Below are 26538 nucleotides of genomic sequence, written 5' to 3' on the forward strand. Positions count from 1 at the left end.
CACCCCCCAGCCCCTGCCCCCCAGCCGCTGACTCTGCATGAAAGGTCAGAAGGGCTGTAAACAGTTGCCTTCCAAAATGACAGATGCCCCCTGCTTGGGGTAAGCATGGCAGGAGAGAAACCATTTGTCAAAGTATTTATAAAGTGGGTAGAGATGCTGAAGTTGTATTCCCTCCAGGTTAAAAAAAGAAAAAGAAAAAAGGCAGAGAGCCACGAGGGAAACAAGAATCCAGCAACTTCTCTCACGACCCACTCTCCTTTTTTACCAGCCGGAGATGGGTATGAGTGTTCTGTGCCTGCAGAGATGAACAGACCTGTGTGCCTGCCCTCTGCGTGTTCACAGTTTGGGGGAGACTCACACCTGGGTAGTCAGAGGCAGCGTACAGGGTACGAGATGTGTTAGATGGGTGTGTGAGACCAAGAATGTCACAGGCTGAGTTGGAGGAGAGCAGGCGTGGCATAAAGGGGTCTGGGCCTCATGTCCCGGGGGAGGCCCAGAGCTCGCTCTGTGGCGGAGGGAGTTCTGCTGGGGTCACCAAGGAGGCCTGGAGGAGTATGAGAACCCCAGAGCAGAGGCACCCTCAGTGCCCAGATGCCATCCCTATACGGCAGACCCATGCCAGCTCTGGGGAAGAAGGACGGTGTTTCTGCAGTACTTTGGCCAGCTAGGCCTAAGCAATGTTCTGTTGGGTTGGGGCAAGGGCGTACCTGGTGCACCCTGAAAATCCAGGCTAGGATATTCCACTCCTGTGTGGGGGACAGAGGGCAATGCCGTGTGCTTTAATGTGTTAATTTCCCCTGATGCTTTCTTCCCTTTCCTCTTCTTTTTCAAAGTAACCATTATCCATTTTAAAATGTGCAATTCAGTGGCATTTAGTACAATCGCTATGTTGTACAATAGCCACCCCATCAAGTTCCGAGACATTTGTATCACCCCGAAAAGAAACCTCATATGCATTAAACAGAGCATACCAATTAATCCATTCCTACCTCCTCCTAGTCCCTGGCCATCCCTAGACTTCCTTCTGTTTCAAAGGATTATGGACTGCATGTTCTTGATGTTTCGTATGAGTGGAATCATACAATATGTGACCTCTTGTGTCTGGCTTCTCGCACTAAGCACATTTTCAAGATTTGTACATGTTGTGGCATGGAGCAGAATTTCCTTCCTTTTTATAGCTGTGTAATATTCCATTGTATGGCCAGATCACATTTTGCTTATTCATCACTTGATATAAATTTGGATCATTTCTACTTGGGGGCTATTGTGAATAGTGTTGCTGTGAATATGTTTGTACAAATACCTATTTGAATGCCTGTCTTCCCTTCTTTGGGGTACATAGCTGTGTGTAATTGCTGGATCATATGACTGATACCTTCTTACTTTTTTGTGAAGCTCCAGGCTGACTTTTCTGTTGCAAAGTCCCCAACTTGATTCATATTAACTCAACACTTATTGTGTGCATACTATGTATCGTGCCCTCCCTAATTCTAGGAGCTACCCTGTCTGATAAATTGTAACCCCATTTTACAGATGACAAAGTTGAGGTTCGGATAGATTAGCTCTTGGGCCATCCAACTGAGAGGTGCCAGAAACTCAGATGCCATTTCCTGGTTCTTTCTACCACATCACACATGGCTCTCCCACATGGCCAAGGCACCCAGTGCCTGGATATCCCAGTTTCATGGTACTCATTGCAGAACCTGAAGTGTCTAAGTGTTTAATTCCACGTGAGATCAATATCCTCTAGATTCTACTATAGACAGGTAGTTGCAGGTGCTAATATTTTTTTAATTGGAGGGGAGGACATAAAATTGATGGCATTCTTCCACTAAATTCATTTTTGTATAAGTGAGTTGGGGAAAAGCAAACTGAAGTCCACTTCAGTGGCTGAAGCCTAAGCCCTGCCAGTGTGGGGAGACTGGTGTGACCTCAGAAATGTCAAGATGGGGCTTTGGGGTGGAAAGACCACATCAGGGTGGGAATAGCACCAGCAAAAATCTCAGGAGGCAGAAGAACGGGTGGAGGCAGCAGCAGAGGTGATTCTAGGAGGAGGTGAGCTGCAGACTGCAGAGACAGCTGTTCTCTCACCAAGGATAGAGACAAATCTCAAGGTTTGCGCTGGCAAACGCAGAGTGACACGGCTTGTCCCTGAGGGAAAGGACCCTCCCCACCTCCCACTTCTGCTTCCCCAGCCAGGAGAACATGGTTAGCTAAGAGGACCCACCAAGGGCAGTGAGGGGTTTCAAGCCCCCAGGCCACCAGACCACCTTTGCTCACAGCATGACCTTGAACAGCATACTCGCAGATGTGATGGGAGCAGCTGGCTCGCGTCCCCTGCGGCTGCACCTGTGGCATTTGTCAGCCTGGAGTACAGGCATGCCCCACCGATGCATACTTAGTGCCATCCATCAGCCCTGCAGGAGGTTGGGGGGGGGGCACCACTCCACACTTACCTCCCTAGCACTCCACCCGACCCCCACCCTGCAAAAGACCTCAGCTGCTGAGTGCATGATGAGACCACAGCCCCAGACCTGGACACCTGCCCTGTAATTCTGTCAGGCAATTAGCACAGCAAATGGGCCCAGAGGGCCCTGCCTGTAGGGAGTCGCCCTCCTGCCTCCAAATGCTTTCCCCTGGCTCAGGCCATGTGCTGATTCCAGACTGATGTTGCACACACACCGCTCCCTCCCCAGTGCTTGCAACCAGAATCTCCATTAGTTCCACCGCCTCTGGTGTCTTAGGCGTTTGAGGTGCCCCGATCAAACCCACCCTGTCTCACCTGCCAGGGCAACTCAGCACCAGATTCCAGCCAAATCAGGGATGAGAAATAAGAGAGGGAGAAGCCCAGGTGAGGCCTGCCCAGAAACTCTGGGGAGAAGATGGCCACTCTTGCAAACAGCAAGAGGGAAACACAGCAAGTGATGATGGAGTTGTACTGGGCAGGGGCAGGGTGGAGAGGAGAAACCCACTTTGGAGATGTTGGTGGGATAGATGAGATTGAAGGAGGAGAATATAGAACTCCCAAATTTCTGGCTTGGGAGTGCCAATCACCCGTGTGAGGGAGTCCAGGACCAGGGCAGGTGGAGACAAATAATGGGTGCCCTTTTGCTTGGGTTGAATGTGAGGCGCCATGCATCCTCCAGGCCAAGATGTTCACCAGGGATGGTGTATCGGGGAGATGGACACCAGGTCGCTGTGGCTTAAGGGCCATATAGGGACCACCGTGATTCCAGATGAAGGGAGTGAGGGGCAGGGACAACCAGGGATGATACCAGGTCTGCTCTCAGTGAGTTGACTTCTCACCAAGAAGCCAACGTTTAAATTCCTCGAACGTGGAGACTTGACTAAGGGGGATGACAGACACCAATGTCACAATGGAGGCAAGGTGAAGAAGTATGTGCTGATTTGGGAGGAAATAGGAGGTCACAGAAGGTTTTAAAGCAAGGGAGTGACAGATCCGAAGCTGGCCTGAGATTGAAACACTGAAGGCCAAGGGACAAATTAGGAGGTTATCGTAATGGCCCAGACAAGGGAAGATATGTCAGGAGATAGCAGCCAGGAGCTCACAAGGAGAGAGGTGAGATTTCTGTCATTAAGAATAACCATATAGCACAGTTCTATGCAAATGTAAAAGCCCCTCATCTAAGGGGAGGGGACAGGGAAGAGGAGGCTTTCCCACCCCGGGCCCAGCTCTCATTCAGATGAGAGGAAAGGGTCTCAGGGGCCTTGGGCAGGGTCCCAGGGAGCAGAGGAGGCTGTGGCCATGCTGGACTAGGACCCACTTAGGTGGACCCACTTAGGTGAGCCACCAGGTCACTTGTCCAGCAGGTTAAGGAAGGTGGGAAACAGCAGTCCCAGGTCAAACCCTGCACAAGCCCTTCCTGATGACCGTGACCTTTGGCAGATTATTGCATCTCTCTGGTCCCTTATTCTCTTATCTTGAAACTGTCCATTCAGGAAGGTGAGCTTTCCTCACTCGTTTGCACCTGTCACATGGGAACAAGGGCGCCTGGCCATCTACCTCCCAGGAAGTGAGGAGCAGTGAGGTGGAGGATAGGAGGGAGCTTAGGAGTTGGAAAAGTGCTCAAGGAGGAATCAAACTTTTAAAAGTTAGAAGGGCCATAAAACACGAGGCACCGGATGTTTTTCTCCATTTCCCAGGGAAGCTCCATATCGTTAACACGCTGCCGCTCTCTGATGGGTGGTAGGCATCTGCTGGGACCGGGGACCCTGAGTGGCAAAGGCAAGCAGCAGCAGCAGCGGGTGAGGGAAGAAGAACCTTCCAGGCCTGCAAGGTATGGGGCCTGTTACCCAGACACAGCTTAAGTTCAGGGAGGTCACCAGGCCCATGTTCCAGGTAGCTGGACCACCCTTCCCACTTTCCTCCCTGCCCTCTTGCCTCCTGGGGATGGCATGAAATGAGGTGAGGGGTAGATGGGTTTTGGGAAGTCACCCCTGTGCCCATGTAGGGGCCCATGGCTGTGGCACCAGTGGGCCCCTCCTGGAGTGTGGGGTGGAGGAAGCCAGTCCTGAGTGAGGACCTTTCAAGGAACCCTTCCAGGTGATCCAAGTGAGGGCTTGACCTCTGGGGAGCTGGTCTGTCCACATCTCCCTGTGTAGTGGGTTTTTGCTTGGCTGTGTTTTCCCCAAACAAGCTTATACAATTAGTTTCTTCTTGTTTCCTAAATTATTTTTGCCGCTGCTAATTATTTCACACTCCATATACAAGAGTTATTGGGGTGGGTAATGGGAAGCAAGGGATCGTTTCGTGGGAGCATCGTGGGCTCCAGGACATGCAGGCAACTTTGATTTGTTTTTCTGCTCATCTACCGCCTGAGAGAAGGAACAGAGAGTGCTGAAAGAACAGGGGGGCAGGGAGGGGGCGGGGAGGGGAGGGGGAGACACTGCAGGGCTGAGGCTTTGAAAGGCACAGCCTGCCCACAGTCTGGGAGGGAATAACTGCTGATGGGCCAAGGCCACCGCCCTACTGCCCCATGGAAAGGATAGGCTCCAGGGCAGCTCAGGGAGGGCCACATAATCCACAGGACACCTTTGCTTAATGACATCACAGGAGGGACATGTGTGAGGCCTGGCAGCTGCACTGGGAGATCTACATGTGTCACAACAGGCCTGCCTCAAATCTGTTATGCGGTTTGGAAAGTGGGGCTCAGAGAGGTTAAGGAACTCACCTGAGATCACACAGCCAGGAAGTGGTAGAGCTGAGACAGGAACCTAGGTCTGTCTGATGCCAAAGCCTGCATCTCTAACTTCCCTGCTCCCTGCCTGCTACTAGGGTCCTCTTTGTTCCCAAGGAAGGATGCTCCTTGGGGTGCTTCCCTGGGAGGAGGGTGCTTACCTTAGTCAGGAAGGGCTTGGCTCCCACCCTCACCCCCATTTAGCCCCCTCCAGCCCACTGTGCCTGACCCCCGGCCAGAACAGGTGTACCCACTGCCCTCTTCCCCACAGGGCACCGCCTGTGACGGTTGTGTCCTTTTAAGTTTAGCTCTGCTGAAAGGAGGCTCGACTTTTTCTAACGAAAATTATCCAGGAGCTTATATGAGGAAGCAAAACTAGAAAATGTAAGAGCCGCTAGAAGGAAGGGTATGCAGAACCCAGACCGCTTTCCTGATGCTGTGGGTCGGCCCAGCTGGCGGGGCTCGAGGGTCTCAGCCAGGTGAAGCCACTCACGCACTTAAGCTGGAGACGGGTCTGGCACCCTCCTAAAACAGCTGCTTGCTCCTCTCCCTGACCATCCCTTGGGGACCCCCGAGGCCCTCCCTCACCTCATCAGGCTCAGCCTGGCTGGTCCTCAGCTGCCTGGGGATGCATGCTCCTGTGGGCCCCAGGCCTGCAGTGACCACTCTCCACTCCCCACTCGGCTCAGGTTCGTTCTCCACGAGGAAGCTTCTTACACTAGCCAGGTGCTGGAGCTGAGACTTACTCTACTGACACTGAATGATGTCTCTGGTCCCAAGCAACACTCCGGTCTCGCCTCTTGGTGCTCTCCACCTTTCATCAACACACCAGAGCCGAAAACAGAGCCACTGAAGTAGGTGAGGCAACGTGGAAAGGTGCTCAACGACGTCCCTGGCACCAGAAAGTGCTTCATCATGCTGGCGGTGACTGGCGCACACCTATTCACTCACAGCTAACGCTGACTGAGGCTGCACTTAGTACACGCCGGGCCTTTTCTAACACTTGGCATATATGTTCTCATTTAAAACCCTCAGCAACCGGGTGGGGTGAGGGCTACTCATCTCCCGTTTTACAGGTGAGGAAATTGAGGGAGGAAGGGGCTAAGAAACCTGACCCAAATTCCACAGCTAAAAGGTGATAGAGGCAAGCAGTGTGCAAGCCCTGTTCCTAAGCACTGCCCTGCATTGCCTTCGAGTGGCAGAGGCCGCACAGACCAGCTCATCCAGCTCCCCTCCCCTCCTTACACATAAAGCTGCACGTACCCCTGAAAGGAAGGTGGCTTGTCCCTGGGAATAACCCATTTTCTTGATTTGTCTTGTGAGAAAGAGCTCTTCCAAGAATCCTCTCCTCTCCCTGCCCCAGGAAGCCACTCTCCTAGACCCAGTGGGGTTCTCTGTGAGTCTGGTTGCTTCACTGGAGAGGAAGGCTGAGCTCTGGTGTCACTCATCCATCCTGGATGGGGGAGGATGGGGACAGCAGAGTCCTGAATGGGCATGAGACAGGGGCCTGGAGGGAGACAACTGACATCCGAGTAGCATTCAGGCTTTCCTACTGCCTACTCCTTTGAAGCCCATGCCGCACCCCCACGTAGGGAAACTGGGGCAGCAATCATCACAGCCATCATTTGATGGATGGAGAAACTGAGGCCCAGAGAGGTGGAGGGACGCACCAATCTTTGGTGGCAGAAGTGGCACTAGACAAATTACAGGATCTAGGAGAGGCGACTTGTTGGCAGGGGTCCTGGTTGGAGAGTCCCAGGGCACACAGCTAGGCACGATGCAGAGGGGGCTCTACCAAGGGAGGGCACAGCTCTTCCATCAACTGGGCAAGGCTGGTACAGAGTGTCGTGACCCTGGCAGGCTCTGAGGGCCTCTCTGGCTTTGTTGGCTGGAGTGCTTGCTCTGGGCAAATGGCCAGTGGTCATGAGAGCTCATTGCGCCTGCTCTGGGCCTTAGGAAACCTCAGGGGAAAATTCTTCTGTCCTTTGATACAAGTGCTCCTGGAACAGAGGCTGAGCGTTCAGCCCTGGGCTGACCTTTGAGGCACAGGGTGGGCAGAGGCAGGCACTGTTCCCAGAACGATCCCAGGGGAGTCAGAAGGGAGAGAGTGCAGTGTCTGGCCTTTGGACACAGATCCACGTGTTTAAAACCCAGCCCTGCCTCTTCTGAGGCAGTGAATGGCCATGGACATCCTGCCTGAACCCTCTGAGCCTCAAGCTCGTCCTGGGGGATATGAAGGAGAGGGCGTCTACCTCACAGACACGTGGCAACGCACCGGGCAGGACCTGGTGCTGTGACGCTCTGTTCAGCCCCGTGCTCACCCTTCCCTGGAAGCTGATCCATAGGCTCTGAAGGGGAAGTGAGCAGAGCAGGCCCCCTTGCCGGGTGCTGGCACAGGCCTTTAGAGTTCAGAATGGAGGGACTGGAGGGGTCGGGAGGTGCCGCCTGACAGAGCGGGGCTGTTGTCTGGTCCCTGGCAGATGAGCGGGAACTGGCCAGGCAGAGGGGTGGAAGGAGGCCATCCTCAGTAAGACGAGACAGAGTGCCCAGGCATGGGCTGGAGCCTGCAGGGTGGTTGGGGAGGCACAGGTGGGGAAGCAGGCAATAGAACCTGGAGAGGCCAGCAGACTGCCACAGGTGCCCAGCGGTATCCAGGGGTGCAGTGGGGGCTCTGGCCACACTCAAGCAGCCAAGAGCAGGTACTGGCCTTGTACTCTGGCACCTCCTCCTGGGCCACTGCACTGTCTTATGAGACACCCTGTACCACCTTTCCAGAGAGAGCTGATTACACCCTTTCTGTAAAATGAAGAACAGAAGGAAGAAAAGAAGCGAGCCCTCTTCTCCTCCCCCTCCCTCCCTCCCACTCTCCCCGAGTCCCCCCTCCCTCCCCACCTCCCCGCCTGCTCTTGCTCCCTGTTGCTAAGTAGATGGTAGGTTTATTTGCGGCTGTCGGTTCCCAGTAGAAAAATTTCGTCTTGGAGAGCCGCCTGGATGGGAATGGCTTCAGCGCTGATTTCATGGAGAAGGTCTGTGCAGTAATTAGTGTTCATGGGGGAGGAATTGGACTGGCAGGCTCCCAAGAAAACTACTCCCCAAAAGTTAGCTCGAGTCCAGAGGGCTACATCAAATCCAATTCCAAAGTGTGCGTCGAGATCGCTATATATAGACCTGCAGACGAAAACAGGCAGCGAGGTGGCGCGAGGTTCAGGTTCACGGGGAGACTGGTCATGGGAGGCAGAGGCAGCCTGGGTCTCTGAAACCAGGGACCGTGTCCTCACTGATGGCTGCTGCTGCCCACTGTGCCCTGCACTGCCCCTTCCAACCCCAGCCAGCCTGGAACACTCTGCAGGAGATGGGGAAGGACAGAGGTGCAGGGAGGGAGGGGTGGGGAGAGTGGGCTAGCCCCTTGCTAGCCCAGTGTGTTTCTAAGGAGCACACCATTTGATTGTAAATGCCTGCTGCCCTTCCTGGGTCCCCACACAGAGCACACTCACTTTGATCACTGGGAATAACCTTGCTTCTTCCTCTCCACCTCTGTCAAGGCTCCAGGGGGCATTCCCTGCCTCCACAGGGGGCCCCTTCATCACCCATTCTGTCCCTGGCTTCCCCGGGTCCTCTGCTGTGGGAAGCATGGTGGCTGGGCCACATGCCGCTTTTCGAGGCTTCCTCCATGATCCTCTCTCCCCAGCCCTTCCCTGTGCTGGCTACCAAGGGTCTGGATGCCATCTTCCTCTCCTCTCCTTCCCTTCCTCCCCAGGACAGGACTGGGCAAAGAGCCCCCTGGACCTGAGAAAGGATTGAGGGCAGTAAGCCTCAGAGGCTGCCCATGGGCTGTGGTGGCAGGGTGGGTGGAGGGGGTGGGTGGGGGGGGGGCTCCCACTGTTCTACTTAGGTCTTCAGAAACCAGTAGAATCAGGATTAAAATCCAGAACTCTGATTCTTCCTTCCCATTTTCATCCCCCAGAATTTTGCCAGAGCCAATCTGATGCTCAGGTCTGGATTTTACAGACAAGGAAGCTGAGGTCCCCGAAGGCCAGGGGCTTACCAGAAGGGTCCTGTCCTGGCCTCTCATCCAAGTGGCAACTTTCAGCCCAAGATCTTTTCATACTTCCGTGCCGTAGGGGCCTTTGCACCCAGGGTCATCCTCTGTCTGCATTTCTGCCTTTCCTACCTCCAGTCCTACACTCCAGTCCTGTACCTTCTGGTCTCAGCTAGCCTGGCCTCCTGGCCATAGCCCCCATTTCTGGTGCCCTGCAATTCACAGGGTGTGTAAAGCCAGGGAGGGGCCTCTGTACTCAGCCTCAGATGAGGGCCACAGCTGCCTGGGAGCAGAAATGCCAGGGGGGAGCACCAGCAGCCACACCTTTTGTTACCCCCGCTGTCCAGTTTCCCCCTTCTAGGCCTCAGCTCCCCTAGCTGGCCTTCTTGGCCATGAGGTCCAGTCAGCTCAGCCAAGACAAAGCAGAGGTCTAAAGGAAATTTCTAGGAAGCTGAGAGAAAGGATAAAACCTGGGGATACAAAGACCAAGCCATGGCCAGCTGTGGGAGTCAGACCCATCATGGAAGTGATAATGTCAGGCCTCAGGTTGGCCCTACCTGGCACAGCTCATGAAGCCTCTTGGGTCCCTCGCTCCTTCCCACCCTCAGACCCTCTGTGAGAACAGACAATAGAACCATGCACACCTCTAGGACACGTGAGCGTTTCAGACCTGTGCCTCCCTCTCCCTGTAGACCTGGTCACTGCCCACCATCTGCCCAGCCAGGGGTGGGGATCCTGGATGGACTTGACCTCCACCTGCTCACAGTAATCTCTTCCTGTTCCCTCCATTTGGTGCAAATCCTTAGAGACACACCTCTGCCTGCTGATTTTCTCTGCTTCCTACACATTTCATCCACCCAGCGTCTGCTTGCTCCCTCCCCCTCAGGCTGCACTGGGTCCTCCGGCCCTCTCAGAGACGTGCTCTCCACACTCAACCTGGGAAGCCAGGCGGGGACCTGGAGTCCAGTTCTCTCAGTGACCAGCTGTGTGTTCTTGGGATGATCGCTTCACCTTGACCCAGAGACACATGCATTTTTTTCCTCCTCTGTAAAAGAACAGAGTACACTTCCTTCTCCTCCCTCCCTCCTGTTCCACTCATCCATTCACTGACGAATGTATGCTGACACCCACTTTGTGCCAGGACTGTGCTGGATGTTGGGGACACAGACTCATGGGTAGGAATAGCAAACCCATTTCACAGAAAAGGAAACCGAGGTCCAGAGAGATCTGGTGACTTACTGGAGGCCATTTAACTGTCAAGAGATCGCTTTCAGTAGACGTTCTAATGCCAAACCAGTGTCCGTCCTTCACCCTGTGCCTCCTGTGACCACACCACGCCCTGTGCTAGGAGTGGTACAACAAGGGTCCACAGCAGATCGGGCCAGCCCTGCCACATTCGGGCTCTCACAGAGGCCTCTTCAGGAGTCAGTGAGTAACACAGATGTGTTCAATTCACTTCCATTCCCTCCCGAGAGGGCATTGGATTCCATGTGCACCCTGCAGGGTCTGCCCATCCCTGACTGTCCCATCTCAGCGCTGCTAAAGACCTCCACTCCTCCTGACTGAGGACCGCCCCCTCTCCTCTGCCCAGTCCTTGCAGCCCACATTCCCAAGCTTTAACAATTCCTCTCACAAAAGAAACAATTGACACTGAGGTGCCTCTTTGGGGAAGCATGAAGCCAGCTCTTTGTCACTCAGGTCTCCGCCAGCTCATTACTGCCTCCTGTCATTAGCATATTAGATACACGAGGTAAACACACTGGCATCTTAGACTCTCAGTGCAAACCGCAGCGCTCTGAGCCCCCAGGGTGCTGGCCTGCTGGAGAGCAGGAAACAGACAAGGTCCCTGTCCTGATGAGTATGTATTGGGGTGGGGAGGTTATATCAAGTAAAATGTGCAGGTCCCATACAGGGGAAGCAGACAACACCAGACAGCGTAAATGCCCGTGCTACTTTTCACACTATAGGGCGTCTTTAACATCACATCGCCACTGCTGCTCCCGACAGTGGTAGCAGTGGTAATCTCCCCACCCCCAACATCAACTAGTTAGATGCCAGGCACTCTGCTGGATGCCCATGACCCCAGCAGTTAGGGGTCACTGTCTCCATTTCCCGTGTAAGGAACCTGAGGCCCGGGTTGAGGTGGGGGGCTACATAAACTACCTAAACTGCCCGGGGCTTCCAGAACAAGGCAGAGGCTGTCAGAGCCAGGCCCACCTCCCTTAGAGGCTGCAGTCCTTTCCCAGGGGTCCAGATGTCCTGCTGATGGAAACAACCGGGCCACCAGGGTTAAATGGCTTTCCCAGAGGCACCAGCTGGCTGGTGACAGAAACCATGGGGTCAGATGTTACCTTGTTTAGGGATGGGGGAAAAATGGTATGTCCTGGAGTAGTCGGGAATGGGAATTAAATAGATGGACAAGAGAGAATATGGGATTCCAGCCATGAGAGAGAAAAAGAAAGGCAGGAAGGAAGTGGGGGAGGGGAGAGCTGCACTGATTTCTCCCCACCCTGGGCAGAGCCAATGATCCCCCTCCAGGAGGTGGCAGAGCCCAGGATTAAGGTCACACACTCTACAGGAGGCTGCCCCACCTCACAGCCCAGCTCCCCCAGGGACCTGGCCACAGGCCCAAGCAAGTCTTTTGTTTTTGAGTGCCTCCATGTCCTACCTATAAAATGGGGATGATTATAGTACTATTCCATAGCTATTATATTAAATGATTCGATCCACGTGAAGCACTTAGACCAACTATCAACAGATAACCAAACATCAGTATTTGCTGTTATCATTTGTGCCACCGACAGACAAGCCCTCCACAAACTTCAACTTGGTAGGTGTGCATATACGTCATGTAGCCCTGAAGTTTGTTTACCGAGGGTCTCCTTTATGCCTTTTATCATCTGGAAAATCGTGGGCTATCAATAAATCAATTGATATCAGTTGACATCAATATCAATTCCAAGTTGTGGAATGAGTGAATGAGTGAATGAATGAATGAATCATCTTTCACTCGCCCACGGATAACAGTACCACCCATCCCAGTCACTAAGTCCTAGCCTTGCGGACCCATCAGTAAATTAGGTAGTTCAATCTTCTTTCTTGGTGGGCTCTGTGGGATGTGGGTAAGACTCTGGGAAGAGGAGAAATCGAGCTGAATGCCAGGCTTTGTCCACCCGCCATGGGTCACCTTCCCCATTGGCCAATTGCCTCTTACCCACCTTGGGCACTCCCAAGGAAAGCAGCGAATGGAGGCTGGGTGCTCCGACCCTTCCCAGGACTGGGGCCAGCTGACTCTAAAGCAAAAGCTAGAGCCTCTTTCCCTCTTAAAATGTGAACAACTACCTCCGCCAGGGCTCAGAGGGCTTGAGGGATTAGCTCTCGGAAGCCAGCAACCCAGTCACATTTGCTAACTACTTCTTTGCCGCGGCCCTCAGGTTAAATATTGCTAAATGCCTGTGATTGAACCTATCCTATTGATGTTGGGTGAAGCCCAAAGCCTGGCCAGAAGAGTAGCTTAAGTGGCCGAGATCATGAGGGAAAGACAACCTTCCACCAAGAACTGGACCATGGCCTGCCAGGACTGTGTGAGATTGTTTTTCTGCTTTTAAAAAGAAAATCACATTTTCCAAACATTGATCCTGTAATATGGGACTCCTGGCTATTGGTCTTTTCAAAATAGCCTGTCTTGGATGCTGAGGTTGGAATTTCTTGGTTGGTGTGCTTCTATTTGTTGTTGTTGTTGTTGTTGTTGTTGTTGTTGTTGTTCTTTAAGTGGATTAGGGGCTATTAGAAAGGAGCCAGGAGAGAGAGGCGAGATTAATTCACCTCACCTGGCAGGTCCTGAGTGCCAGAGTGTGATCAAAGTGGAGCTGGCCTGCCCTCCCTTCCGATTCTCAGCAGCTCTGCTGCTCTTATGAAGCTCCATAACAAGTCCATCCTGGGACTTGTTTGAGGATGGACAGGACAGGCCCAGCCCAGTGAGCTGTGGTCTACTGGGGAGACAGAGTTTCTGTGGACGAGAATAGCAGAAAATGCTGTTCAACCAAGCCCTTGCTTTTATGTTTTAGACACTTGGACATAGAAGAGCTCATTGGAAGGAGAATCGGGGAGCACTGGGAAGCTGAGGAGGACTTCAGAGGGTGGGAGGAGCTGGTAGAGGAATCCTTCCCTCACCCAAGCAGGGAGGGCATCTCAGGTGGGGAGAGGAGCCAGTGCAAAGGCCCAGAGGTGACATGGATATGCTGTGGAGAAGTGTGACTGAGAAGGGGGACAAAGGGGAACTCAATAGCCCCCTGCCTTCATCTCTTCTTTCATGGGAGAAAGGAGTCAAGAGAGGCCGATGCCCAACCACACAAGGACATCATGGGCTAGAGAGCTGCCTTTGTGAATATGCCAGGGATAGCTCAGGCTGGCAGCCGGGGGCTTCAGGAACATGCCAAGAAGGGATTCCTCCACATTTCCCTCTGCATGGGGAAGGGGGTTCTATTGGGGAAAATGACTCCCACCTTAATTTAGCTGGACCAACCACCACGTAAAGCTCCAACAAAGGGCATTCTATGCAACTCAACAAGCATCCACTGAGCTTCCTCTGTAGGCATGAAACATACACACGAGACCGGGCTAATGCTGGGGGCTACTGAGGGGCTCAGATCCTGCACCATGACATTTCCATACCCTGAGGAGCTCAGCATGTCAGGCCAGGGGTCAGCAGTGTGGCTGAGGTCAGCCAACAAAGCTGCATAGTTGTAGCAAGACGGGAGAAAGGCAAGAGGGAAAGGCAGTTGCAGGCAGGCAATGGAGATGGGAGCACAGAGGACAGAATGGTCTGGGGTAGGATTACTGTTCTTCTCCCGGACCAGTTGAGATGGCCTTGCTTACTCCGAGGCCCTGCCTACTGCCCATCTCCTACCGTTTAGGGATGGGCTGCATCATGCCAAGGGGGCCCCTGAGAGCCCCTTCCACTGTGGCACTGAGTAAGCTGGCTGTCCATTCCCACTGAGTCATGCCTGGCTTCTCTGCAGGTGCTCCCTGTTCTGAGAAAATTCAAAACAGGAAGATCTAAACTCCCCAACCAGGTTGATTAGAAGTGAACACAGTTCAGTTTCTCTGCTTTAGCATTTATCCTGGCCTTTGTGAGAGTAACGGATACCCACACGCATTTCAAATCCAACGTGGATTCACACATAGAGCCTCTGTGGAGGAGCCCATGGCCTGACTCTGACATCGGAGAGGGCAATGGGGGTGGAGGGAGGTCCGGTACATGTGGCCCAGTGAGGCCTGGAGAGCTCAGCCAACGCCACCTGGGTCCTTGAAGGAAGAGAACGGGGTCATTCCAGAGCCCTTTACCCCAAGTGCAGGTCATGGGGTGGGTAAGGGTGTGGAGGGAAGACATCTCCCGGGAGGGCCCCCAGGGTCTAGACACTGCCCAGGGCTGTGGGAAGGAACAGGAACTGAGCCCCAAACAGCCATAAGGGGGCCTCAGGTCAGTCTCTTGCAGTTGTCAGATGCTGATAACACACGCCCCGCCCACAGCCCACTCTGAGGTACAAGAATGATGAGCTCAGGGAGACAACAGCCTCACCATGGCAGGTGAGGTTCTCTGCGAAGAAAGGAACAAGCGGGAGTGCTCTGCGAGCTGGCCCAGAGACAAGGCGGCCCTTCAGCTGTGGGAACGAAAGCCAGCACGTCTGTCAGCGGACCAGGCTGTCCTTCACCTACGGGCTGAGCCTCAGAAAGGCTGACACCTTCCCTGGGCCAGGCTCCACCACCAAGAGCTCTTTGCTGAGAGAGGGGAGAGGCCATCAGTATGTCCTATCCAGTTTTTGTCCTTTTTCACAGTGCCATAAAGATGTTGCAGCCGACACCAGACATGTAATTCTCCAGTGCTGAGGGTGTAAACAAGGGCAACTGGCAGGAGAGACACTTGGCAAAGGCCTGCCCGCTGCTCTTTGCAGCCTCTGAGGTCCAGAGCCAGTCAGGTCCCTGAGACTGGACTTACCGGGACCTGCCCTGTGCCCAGAGGAAGAGAAAGAGAAAGAGAAGGCCGGGCCCATTCCCTGGGGCTTCCTAGTCTAGGTCTGAGGAGATCCCGACCCCCTAGCTTTGTGCCCATCTCTGTCTTGTGGCCACCAAGGGCAGGAGCACTGAGAGAAGTCAGAGACACACTTCGGGTCACAGTGATCCAGGGCCACTTCCCCGTGTCATGCAACCGTTAACTCTGAGAAACTCTCGACTAGACCACCGTGCTCTCCTCTGGAGTTTCCTGTTTGAAGAGAGTTGGCACAGGAGGGCAGTGCTGAGCCCCAACAGGGTGAGGGCCCAGGGTGGAGTTTCAGCAGTGAAGGGCCTTGAAAAGGAGAGCAGGCCCGCAGCCCTAACGTGGTGGCTGAGGATGTCATCTATCTCCCCCGCCTGTTGAGAGGCCTGTCATCCCCACCTGCCCGGCCCCCTCTGAGAAAGATGGATGGTTCCCGCCACCATCAGGGGCTTGAGCCGAAGGACAGATGTCCCAGACCCTCTCCACAACCCCTGCTTCCCCTAAAGCCAGCCATCTCTCCCCAGCATTTCAGCTCACTCATTCCCAGGCAGGGGCAGAGTGAAGTTTAGCAACCACTGCATTCGATGATGTCGGTCTCTGGGAGGAGAAGAGGACCTTGGAGTTAGCAGTTCCCATAGCGGCGCATTTCCACGTGCACAAATACATAAATGCCAGGCAGACAGAGATGTGTATTCTGCCAAGGGTGAGGGGCCATCGCTCAGGGCTTTAAGGGATGCTGAGGTTGGTGTGGTCAGGGAAATCTGTTTGGAAGAGGGGAGGCTAGGTCACTCCTACAAGGACGTGTGGGCTCCAAAGGAGAGAGGCACGGCAGAGGCAGCAGGGAAAGGATGGTCAGGCTTGGGCTCACCCCATGGAGGCAGAGATGCTGGAGGAAATCAGAGTCATGGACGTGGCTGGGCAGTCACTGTCTTTCCCCTAGGGAGAAAAGAGAACCACAGGAACCGCTAGAATACCAGCAGGGAGAACTCCTCTAGACAAGGAGGGGAGAGGGAGTGAGGTCTAGGTAGAAAGGACTGGGAGGCTGGAGCAGCCAGGACAGGTCCGGGGAAGATGGCAGGAGGATCACCCAGTGTCTGGGCACTGGCCAAGAAAGGTAGAGACAGTGTTGTAGTCCCATGGGTTCTTTCTCCCGCCTGTCACCAGGCCCTGCTGAGCCCCAAGGGCCCATTCTCAAGGAGCTCAAGGATTAGATGAACAGACAAGGCCCACCCTTAGGGCAGGCCATGGGTAGGGGCAGCCACATAGGAATCAGAGGAAGGTGAGATCACGGTGGTCCAGGTAGGTGCATTGGGCTCCACAGACCTAGGGACCCAAAGAGGTGGGTCCTAAAGAAGGTGCAGACCCGGGGCAGGCACAGAGCAGGGAGAACACTCCCAGAGGAAGAGCATGTACATGAGGAACTGTATCTCCCACACGTACGGAGGAAGGGGCATTTCTCCAGAAAGCTCCAGAGAGGCCACCCTTGCTCACCCAGACCACGGGGGACAGGAACTGGATTATGGGGTAAGGAGGAGGGGATGGATTGGGCCTCAGAACACCCGCAGCCCTCTTCTCTGGGAGGCTGGCAGATGTTCCTTCTCTCCTTCCCTCTCTCTATCCACCCCCGGGGATCTGCCTTAATTTCTCTGCAGCAGGGCCCGTATCTGTTCCTCTGGGTGATTCTCAGCTGCAGCCTCAGTGAGAATCACTGAGGGGTAGTGCCCCGAGGATGGGATTTCAGGAACTAGGCAGGTCTGTGGGTGGAGATCTGGGGCAGAGTGGGGGGCATCCTGGACCTCCCAAGAAGATCACACTGAACAGGGAGCCCCTCCTTGACCCTTTGGTCTGGCTGGTTGGTGGGTTTCCTGCTCCCTTCCCTTGCCCATCCCTCCCCACGCCCTAGCTTCCTCTCACTTCCTCCAGGCCAGCCAAGCACAGGCCCTGAAGGAGCTGATGTTTTATTAAAGTCCAGATCTTCCTATTCTAGGGCCACCTTCCTCTGGCTAATTCTGTAATTCAATTAGTGGGAAGCCAAGGCCCGGCTGGGTGGGAGGAGGGAGCTCATCTGGAGCCTTCCCTTCTGTGATGATTACACCCCAGGCTTCAGCCCTGCTTGGAGTTGGGCAGGAAATTGTACTTCCTTCACTTCACCATGACAAGGGCCTTTTATCCCCGCACACGGGGGCTTTGTAAATTACTGCCATCTCGTGCAATTAATTCTGCCGGGCTGTGTTTTTCCCCCACATGGGAGAGGGCACTCGCCTACCTTCTCAGGAATCAGCGATGCCCCGTTGCACCATTATCCACAGGCTGCTCTACTGGAGAGGGGTGTCTGCCACCCCAACCCGCACCCCAGCCTGGTAACACCCTCCTGCCATCACCAGCTCTGCCTGTCTCCCTGTGGCTCCCTGGTTCTGGGGCTCCTTGTGAACCTCTCCCAATCACACCCTTCTCCTTCCTTCCAGTCCTCCTCTGGGCTTCCTGCTCTCTCTTTGGTGCCAGGTGTCTCTCCTTCTCCCACCACCCCCTCGGGCTCTCGTGGTCTCCCAGCCCTCGGACACCTCAGCTAGAAACTCAGCTCTCCACTTACAAGCCCTCATCTCCGCCCTCACAGAGTGGACAATCTATTCAGAGACAAGACGAGAAACTGATAAATAGGAGGGACAAGTAAATAAGTATGGTGAGTGGGAAGAGGTTAAATGGCAGCATGGGGAGGAGTGAGTGGAGGCCAGTGTTCGTGCACGTGGCAGAAGTGAGAGCAGCAGAAGAGAGGCAGGTAGGTGTGAAACCGGACACGTGGGCATGGCGGCCACCTCATGCACAGAGCCCAGGCCATCAGCTGCTGCTGGCAGCACTGCCTTGTGACTTTTCTCAAAGTATGACATCTTTCTGCCCTCACTCCTACCCCCAATCATTTCCAAAACCTGTCCCTGCTCTGCCGGGTTGCACTTCTATTCTGCTCTGGTCTGTGGTTCAGGAGGATGGGAGACTGAGGGGAGGAGCTGGCGCTGGGGAGCCCTCCCTCCAAGACAGTGGGACAGGAAAAGTGGGAGCTGAGCGGAGAGATCATACCTCATTAGAGATTCCCGAGTCACTTCTGCGCTTCCCACCTCAGAGACTGCATCTGCGTCACTGGAGACGCAGTCATTGGAGAACTGGAGGGCAGAGTTGGGGAAGCTCTGTGCTTCGTCCGTCATGGACTCCATCCCACAAACCTCAGCTGCTGGAACTCAGGACCAGAGGACCAGGATGAACACCATTCACAGTTTGCTGGAGGGAGGGACTCTGCTTCGGTTCCCGAGCTTGAAGGAAGCTTTGAGATCGGGACATAGCTGGACTCTCAAATGATAATTTCTCTCATGAAGAATTTGCCAGGAAGCTGATGCCCAATGCTCTTTGTCCCCTCAAAACGGACTGTGGGTCTGGCCTACCCATTTGTACCTACTCCATTTTAATTCTATCCTCTTTCAGCAAAAATCTTCTTTAAAGTTAATTGTGCAAGGGATGCATGAATACACTCTGGTGTCACAATGTGTTGATCAAACCAAAAAAAGTTAACGTTATGAGAGACATGCCCCACCTTCCCCCATACTCCCTGTTTTCAGCTTGCTGTGACACCTTCTAGACTTTGTGCCATGGGGTAAATACAGATTTCGGTGCATATGGAACTAATGGAATATGTCTCCATTGTGCATATGTGATGTGTGCTATTTTGCAACTTGCTTTTGCCATCTGACTGTGTCTTCCCACACTGGTCCATTTAGGACCATGCCACCCTTTTAACTGCTGTAGAGTATTCTCCAGTTGAATCACGAAACCACCTGTATGCTGAGAGACCTTTAGGTGGTTTTCGGTTGCCGTGCCATTCCGAACAGTGGACTCTTGCTCTCTCTGTGAGCACAAATAGGAGAACACCTGTAGGGCCAGGTCAGGGAGGGAATGCTGGGCCACAGCCCCGTCCCTGGGAAAGATGTTCCCTTCTTAAGGTTCACAGCCTGGTCTAGCCTCCTCTCCCATGCTCTGTTGGCTCAGTAGGCAGAGAATCCCATTTCCTGAAGAGTCTGTGAATTCCCAAGAGGCCTCACCAGGTGTGTTTCTGAGGATACCTCAGCACGTCACAGGAGAGTGAGCATGACAGCTTTGGTGGCTGCTGAGCCGAGGCCCCCTGCACCACCCTCAAAGCTGGGAGCCCCCCCTCCACTCCTGTGAGGAATAGCAGTGAGCAACAGGAAGTCAAATCTAACTTTTCTGAGTGGGGTTTCTGTGTGTACCACCCCCTTTCCCTACACATGAGAGGCCAGCACGTGTCCAGTGGGTGAGGCTTGGGCACCCTCTTCTCCCCTGGCCACCCTGAGCGCCACCTCAGCCTCCACCTCAGGGTGCCCCCCGTGCTCTGCAGGACGCTGTGATGGCAAATTGTCCTCCTGAAGCCACCCCCTCCCCGCCAAGCTGCCATCCCCCCAGGGCTCCGCCCTCAGCAAGGGAGCAGAGGCAGTCCCTTCATGCAAGCTGGAGTCAGTGGTTAATATCTGTTTATCCATATCTGCTTCTTTAAAAAGAGCCATAGTGAGATGTGGCATTGGACTGGCTGGAAAGATCCCTTGAGAAGAGCCGGGTGGGGGCTCCTCTCTATAAGCCTCTATAAGGCTGGTCACTCCTGGCAGAGGTGCAGAGGGACGGAAGGAAGGACTCTGCCTTCTGACCTCCTGACCACCAAAGGGGGGCTTATGTTTATGCCGTGCTCTACAGTTAGACAGTGCTGTGGAGGTTGTTGGTACTCTTTGACTAATAGGTCTCCCTATTTGAGGGGGATTACTCTCCCTGTTTGTAGATGAGGACAATGGGGTTCAGAGAACAATCAGTAAGTGACCCTTGGCTCGTAAGGGTCTCCCCCGAAAACAGCTTCCTGTCTGGAACCGTGCATCAATGATGGCTTCACGGGAGAAAGCAGGGGAGTGACAGTAACCAGAAGGTCTGACGCTGGGGAAATGGGCTCAGAAAGCCTTGGAGACAGGAGGCCTCCCAGCAGGGACCACCTATCACCTCTCGGGGGAAACCTAGTCCCCCTACCACTATGGAATGCCAGCATGCCTCAGTGTCCTTGGTGCCTTGGTCAGCACCCAACAGCCCCCCAGGCACTGCTTCCCTGCCCCCCTCCTACTGGCCCTGCAAAAGTTGCCAGAGGCGGGGATTCAATGTTCTTGACAAATATGTATTGAGATCCTGCCCTGCTGTGGGGCCTTGAGAACGAAGCAGGAATAGGACAAAAGCAAGTCCCTGAACTCCCTTGCAGGTTGGGAAAACTGACAATCAAGGAACAAACATGTAATGTTAATAGCTCAGTGGGGAGGGGTGCCAAAGAGAAGAGTAAACAAGGCAAGGGGTCAGAGAGTAAGTGTGTGTTGGGGAAGGGTATTGTGTGAAAGGAGGTCAGAAAGGGCATCTCTAGGTCACATTTAAGCAGAAACCTGAGGGGAGTGAAGGAGCAAGCCATGCATGTAGGGGGGTAAATGTGGTTCCAAAAGTCCCAAGGCAGAGTGTGCCCTGCAGGGCTGAGAAACAGGAAGGAGGCAAGGGGGTGAGCAAGAGGAAGAATTGAAGGAGGTAAGGTCAAGGGTGGAGATGTTAGGGAGGGTCACATGGAGTCTGGGGGTCCCTCAAAGATTCTGATTGACAGAGCCTGTGAGCTCTCCCAAAAATGTGGCAGAAATTCCTAGAAGCTGGAAAAAAGCAACAGATTCTTTCTTTCTTTCTTCTTCCTGGGATCCTTCCCTTGTTATCCTGGGTCATAACAATGTGGTCAATTTCTCCACCTCATCTTCCTTCCCCCTCCACTTCCTCCCCTTCCTCCCACCTCTTCTTACTCCTCCCTGTATCGTCTCCTCCTTCCACCTTCCTCCTCTTCTGGTTCTTCCTTCTCCTCCCTCTCCACACCTGCCCCTGACCTTGTCCCTAGCTGGCTTGCCTGCATGCAGTGAGACAGTGGCTCCCTCCCAGTCGCAGGCAGGCACAGGCAGAGGACAAGGCCAGGGAAGGGACAGGAGGAAAGAGGCCCCCAGAGACGCAGGCAGCAGCACGAGGGACAACGTCATGGGGGCCTCTGACCGCTATTCATTTCAGTCCCCTGATGTCTCCATCAATAACCGTCTGCCAGGACCAGGGGGAGGAGTGGGGAGGCGGGGGAGAAGGCAGGGTGACCTGGGTCTGGATAGGGAGGGATGAGATGGGAGTGGGGGAGAGGCTTCTTGGAACTCACACCTCCTCTCAGCCTGGGGCAAGAGTTGGAGGTGGGGAAGGTACAGAGCCTACAGGTTGCTGAGAGTTTCTGCCTCCCAGGTTTCTCTCCATTTCCTCCCTCCTATCTTTATGTCCCCTTTGCACCTACATTCCCTTCCATCTCCTCTCTGAAACCAGGAGGGGAAGGGAGTCGGAACTAATTGCTACACTGGAAGAGGAGGAAGGGGTTTTTACTGGGTGATGGAGGAGAAAGGAACTGTGGAGGATGCTGGGAGTACTCTGTGCCAGGGCACCAAGAAGCCAGAGCAAACCTGGTAACAAGGGTTGGCATAGGCATCACCAGCCTGCAGACCTCATAGGAAGAAGGCCCGGGCCACAGGGCCTGGCACACAGTGGGTACTTGAGAAGTAGTTAACAAATGGCCATGAGAATGACCAAAGGGCCAGCTGTGTGTGGTCAAAAAGTGAGGTTGGCTTGAGATGGACTGGACAAGTCAAGACGGGCTGCTTGGTGTCAGTAGAACTTGATCAGATTCTTGGAAGATGGAGGGGATTGGAAGATGGGAAAATGGGGAGAAAAGAGCATGAAAACAAAGCAAGGGGGGCAGTGGAGGGAAAGAAGACAGTGAAACAAGGGAGGAGACAGATTGGAGGGGGCCTTCTCTGGGGCTTGAGTGGCTTTGGAAAATCTGAGGTAACAGTTCCCCAGGAGACTCAAGCCTTCTGCTGGCCAAAGTTGACTTTCTGACTTCCCCCATGGCCCAGGTCTTGTAGGCCTCTGAGGCCATACTCGGCCACATCTGCAGGCAGAGGAAGAGGCCCTAACACGGGGCAGTTTGAGGGAACTGCCTGAGAAACTCTCCCACTAGCAAGCATGCTCTTTGCTTTGTCACCATGCCTGAAGGGCCAGCATTAAAAAGTCACCCCTTGAGTTAGGTACGTTGTTCTGTAAAATCCAGATTCCCTGGTGAGGCACCGTCAGAGTCACTCAGGGGGAAAACTACACTGGAGTGACCTTGGAGACCACTGGGTCAACCCTCTCAGTTCACACCCGAGGAAACTGAGGCCACAGAGGAAACAGCATTTGCCAGGGTCACCTAGAGAATTAGAAGCACAGCAAAAGCAGGCCTCAGGTCCAGTACTGTGCATTGGTGGGCTGGACATGCCCAAGAAGCCCTTTGGGAGCGTTTTGAAGATATCACTGTACATGTGATGACAGGGGACACATGGATAGCCCCATTCACTTTATTAGCACAACCAGGCCTGGGGTCCTCCCTACAGATGGAGACTATTCGGCAGACCAGGAAGGTCCCTCCATCATCCCTCATAGAGCAGCCGGCAGCACTCCTAAGAGGCCAGAATGAATTCATGGTCAAACGTGACTAGAGGTACTGAGGGTGAGGGCTGGAAGCTGCCCCTTCAGGGAGGTACTGGGGCTTGAGCTGAAAGGGACAGAACAGCACCCTGGGGAGGAAGGAGGGAGAAGGCCGAGCTAGCGCCTGAGGCATCAGGGCAGAGGACAAAAAGAGACCCACGGGAAGAGGGGGCGTGGTGGGGGGGGGAAAGATGCAGGGTGGGGAGACTTCAGCGAGTGAGCAAAACAAAAAAGCAACGCAAGGGACAAAAAGCCGACAGGAAAACGGAGAGGCAAGAAAGCTCGAGTAGAGTGCACAGGAGAGAGAGAGAGAGGGAGAGGGAGAGGGAGAGAGAGAGAGAGAGAGAGAGAGGTGGGGAGAGGGACTTAGAGCGGGGAGGGGCCCAGACTGGAGGGCGGGCGAGAGGGCGCGTCGGCGGCCCGGGGGCGCCCCACTGACCCTTCTCGGCGCTTCCTTCCCTCCCCAGGCTGCGCTTTCCTCACCTACTGCGAGCGTGAGTCAGCGCTGAAGGCCCAGAGCGCGCTGCACGAGCAGAAGACCCTGCCCGGGGTAAGTGGCGCCTGCCGAGGCGCGAGCGACGGACGCGCCGACAGGGGGCGACTTCGGGAGGCCGGGCTGCGACGCTGCTGGCCGGGGGATCGCGGGCCCGGGCGCGCGCCTGCTTTCGCTCGGGAGCTCGCGCTCCCCCCACTCCCGCCCCGCGGCCCGCGCCCCGCGCCCCGCGCCCCGCGCCCTTAGAAGCCCCGAGGCGCCGCGCGGGGGAGAGGGCGCGTGGGCGCCGGGCTCGGATCTCGCCCGGCGGCCTCCGCACTCCGCCGTCCAGGCCCGACGTTATCCCGGGCTGGGGGCGAACTCCGCCACGACCACGGAGCTGGGGCTTGGCTCCTCCCCTGGCCCTCCCGGCGCCTCCGATCGGGTCCCTGATCCGCACACTGCCCGCTCGGGCAGTCGGGGCGGAGACGCCGGGTGCCCTGGTTCCCCGGAACCCGGAGCTGCCTCCGCCGGCCCCACGGGGCCCCTGGTAGCCGGGCCGCCTGAGCACCCGCCGTTAGACGTCGGACTCAGGCTGTTCCTGGGGCGGGGGTGGGGGCGGGGGCCGGGGCGGGAGGGGGCGCCTCCGCGCCCAGGCTCGGCGCCGCAAGTGAGATCACCGCGGTTTATTTAAGGAGCCAGCCCTCGTCTTTGATAAACTATCGCGCCTCGGCCCTGGTTTATAGCTTCTGTGCGGGGGAGAAGAGAATTATTTATGGCCCCCCTAACTGGGTGTGATATCAGCCATGGCTATTATCGAGGCTAGTTCATCACCATAAAATAAGAAGTGTTCCTCGGGTCAAGGGTCTGCGCGGTCTCTCCTGTGGGTTCAGAGAGATGGAGGCGGGGGTGGGGGGGTAGATATACGGCTCACCGAGTATCTAAAGATAAATGGAAAGATGTGAGCGTTTGTGGACATAATTTAAAGAATTTACAAATATACCGTGTTTAAGCTTATACAATGGACACTGCAGGGGAGCACGTGTATTCTGTATGTATGCTCACCAGTGTTTACACATGCATGTTTACATTCTTACCAAGCAAACCTGTACGTAAAGACACTTTTCCATTTCTGGCCCACAGCGGGAAAGGTTAACCAGGTAGACTGAAAATGCAACCCTGGGTCGGGACAGCCTTCCCTCGCATCAAAGAACCTTTTTTACCCATTTAGGGAAGGGGAGGGCCTTCCTTCCATTAAGACAGCCTTTGTATTGTATTTTGGTACTTGTGATTGCAAAGCACGGGGCTGAGTCATCTTAATAACATACCCGCGGATGTAAATGTATGGAAATCATGCACCGCACAGGTTTTTGTGTGGAGCCTTGCTCTGGCACGGTGGCCATTCCCCAGTTGGTTTTTTAGTGGCGCCGCTACATGCACATATATTATAGTAATTACTTTCTGGGTGCCCTCTGTAAGATGGCAGAAATATGCTCCACATCGCCCCATGTTATGTGTGAAGCATAAAGCCATATTGTAAGATAATCAAAGGCTTCTGAGAAAGGTTTGTGCTGATTAATAAAGTGTTTATGGTACTTTGTTTTTGGGGAGACTGTGATAGATATTTTAGAGCCACCCAAATGGAATAGAAAATACCACATTGTTTTTGGGAGGCTCTTCATCAGCTTGAGAGAGATTGCCAGGGAGTTTCATGATGGCTAAAAGCTGGGAATTAGAAGGGGAAACAGAAAGAGAAGGTGGGAGGGACAGGCTCAGGATTTTGAAGGGGGAGAGAACGGGGACTGGGAGAATTTCAGTAGCAAGTGTGGATTGTTCAGATTCTAACATTAACTTGTGGTTGTTTATTTTACATATAATAGAATAGCTAAATGATGGAGTGTATTAGTTCTTTAATAATTTATAGAAATACTTTGATGTTGCAGTAATTACATTAAAGGTCACATATCAAAGGTAATTTGGTTGAGCAGCTGTGATGGTTTCTCAGAAGCAATCAATACCACTGTCCGTGGTGCTGATTTCACCAAGGGGCCTGCCAGATTAAAGCAGGCTTATTACCAGGCAGAAAGGCCCAGGGGAAATCAGGAGCACATTGGAGCGACGCGCCAGCCCCCCTTCCACGGATAATTAACACTGTTCCCCATAATCTGTGCTAATCCTTCATACTGGGAGATCCAGTGGCATTTTTCTGAAATCACAAAGACAAGTTGGTAAAGTTTGGGAGAAAGGACAAAAAGAAACATGAATGTATGTTGGGAGATGGGAGGGGTGAGGAGAAGCCAACGGTGGAGGTAAAACATAGCCTAGAGTCCCCTTGCAGTGCCTGGAAAGCCTGTCCTTTCTTCAAAGGCCTCACAGGGAGACTCATGGCCTCAAAGACCTCATCACAATTCTCAGGAAAGGCACAGCCTACAGCAGGAGGGACAGAGAGAAAAGACAAGACCGAAGCTCAAACTTCCCAGGGCACATTGTCCCCACACACACTCACATGGAAAAAAGTGAAAAACAAAATGACCACATAAAGTTATGCTTTAAAGTGGATTCCAGAAGGCAGAACTGGTGTTATTATTGTTGGTCGATTCTCTCCTTTGAGATTGGAGAAAGCTTAACACTAGCAAATACAGGGACGGGACCAAGCAAAATGCTCTCACCCACCCAAATAATGGGTGTTCCCACCAATTGAGGCTGTGTCCATGGCCACCCATTAGGTTGAGGGGGCACAGAAAGATACCTCTTCTTACTTGACCACACTAGGTGCCCCAGTGAGTGAACTCTATGTCTGATTAAGGGGAAAGAAATGGAAAAAAGAACCTAGAAAACTGGTAACCTCTGCAATTTGGGCACTTTTCCAGACTTCAAAATCCATTAAAATCAATCCATTAAAACCAGCCCTCCAGTTTCTCACTGAAAAGAAAAAGAGGGGAGAAAATAGTGCAGACAACCCATTCTGTTTCCCAGCAAGTTACAGAGCTAGCCTGTTGGCAGCAAGAAAAACAATCCCACTGTTGTCACACACACACACACACACACACACACACACACACACAACACACACACACACACCACTATCACTAAAAACAACAACAAAACAACAGAGACAGAGCTAAAGATGTCCTCATTTGGGGACTGAGAAGGGGAGCTGACATTTCTCTTGGAGTAAGTG

At 53.9% G+C, this 26538-nt stretch overlaps 1 protein-coding gene across 50 annotated transcripts in view; it reads left to right on the plus strand.

Moving 5' to 3' along the window:
• The window catches only part of CELF4 (CUGBP Elav-like family member 4), a 299094-nt gene that overhangs the window by 52875 nt on the left and 219681 nt on the right, over positions 1-26538 (plus strand). For all 50 annotated transcript variants that reach the window (XM_058692264.1, XM_058692254.1, XM_058692255.1 and 47 more), the window contains exon 2: positions 23353-23435. In XM_058692264.1, coding sequence (XP_058548247.1) covers positions 23353-23435 — 83 coding nt within the window. The remainder of the gene's footprint in view (positions 1-23352; positions 23436-26538) is intronic.

The sequence above is a fragment of the Neofelis nebulosa genome, chromosome 11 (assembly GCF_028018385.1).
Source record: "Neofelis nebulosa isolate mNeoNeb1 chromosome 11, mNeoNeb1.pri, whole genome shotgun sequence".
Lineage (NCBI taxonomy): Eukaryota > Metazoa > Chordata > Mammalia > Carnivora > Felidae > Neofelis > Neofelis nebulosa.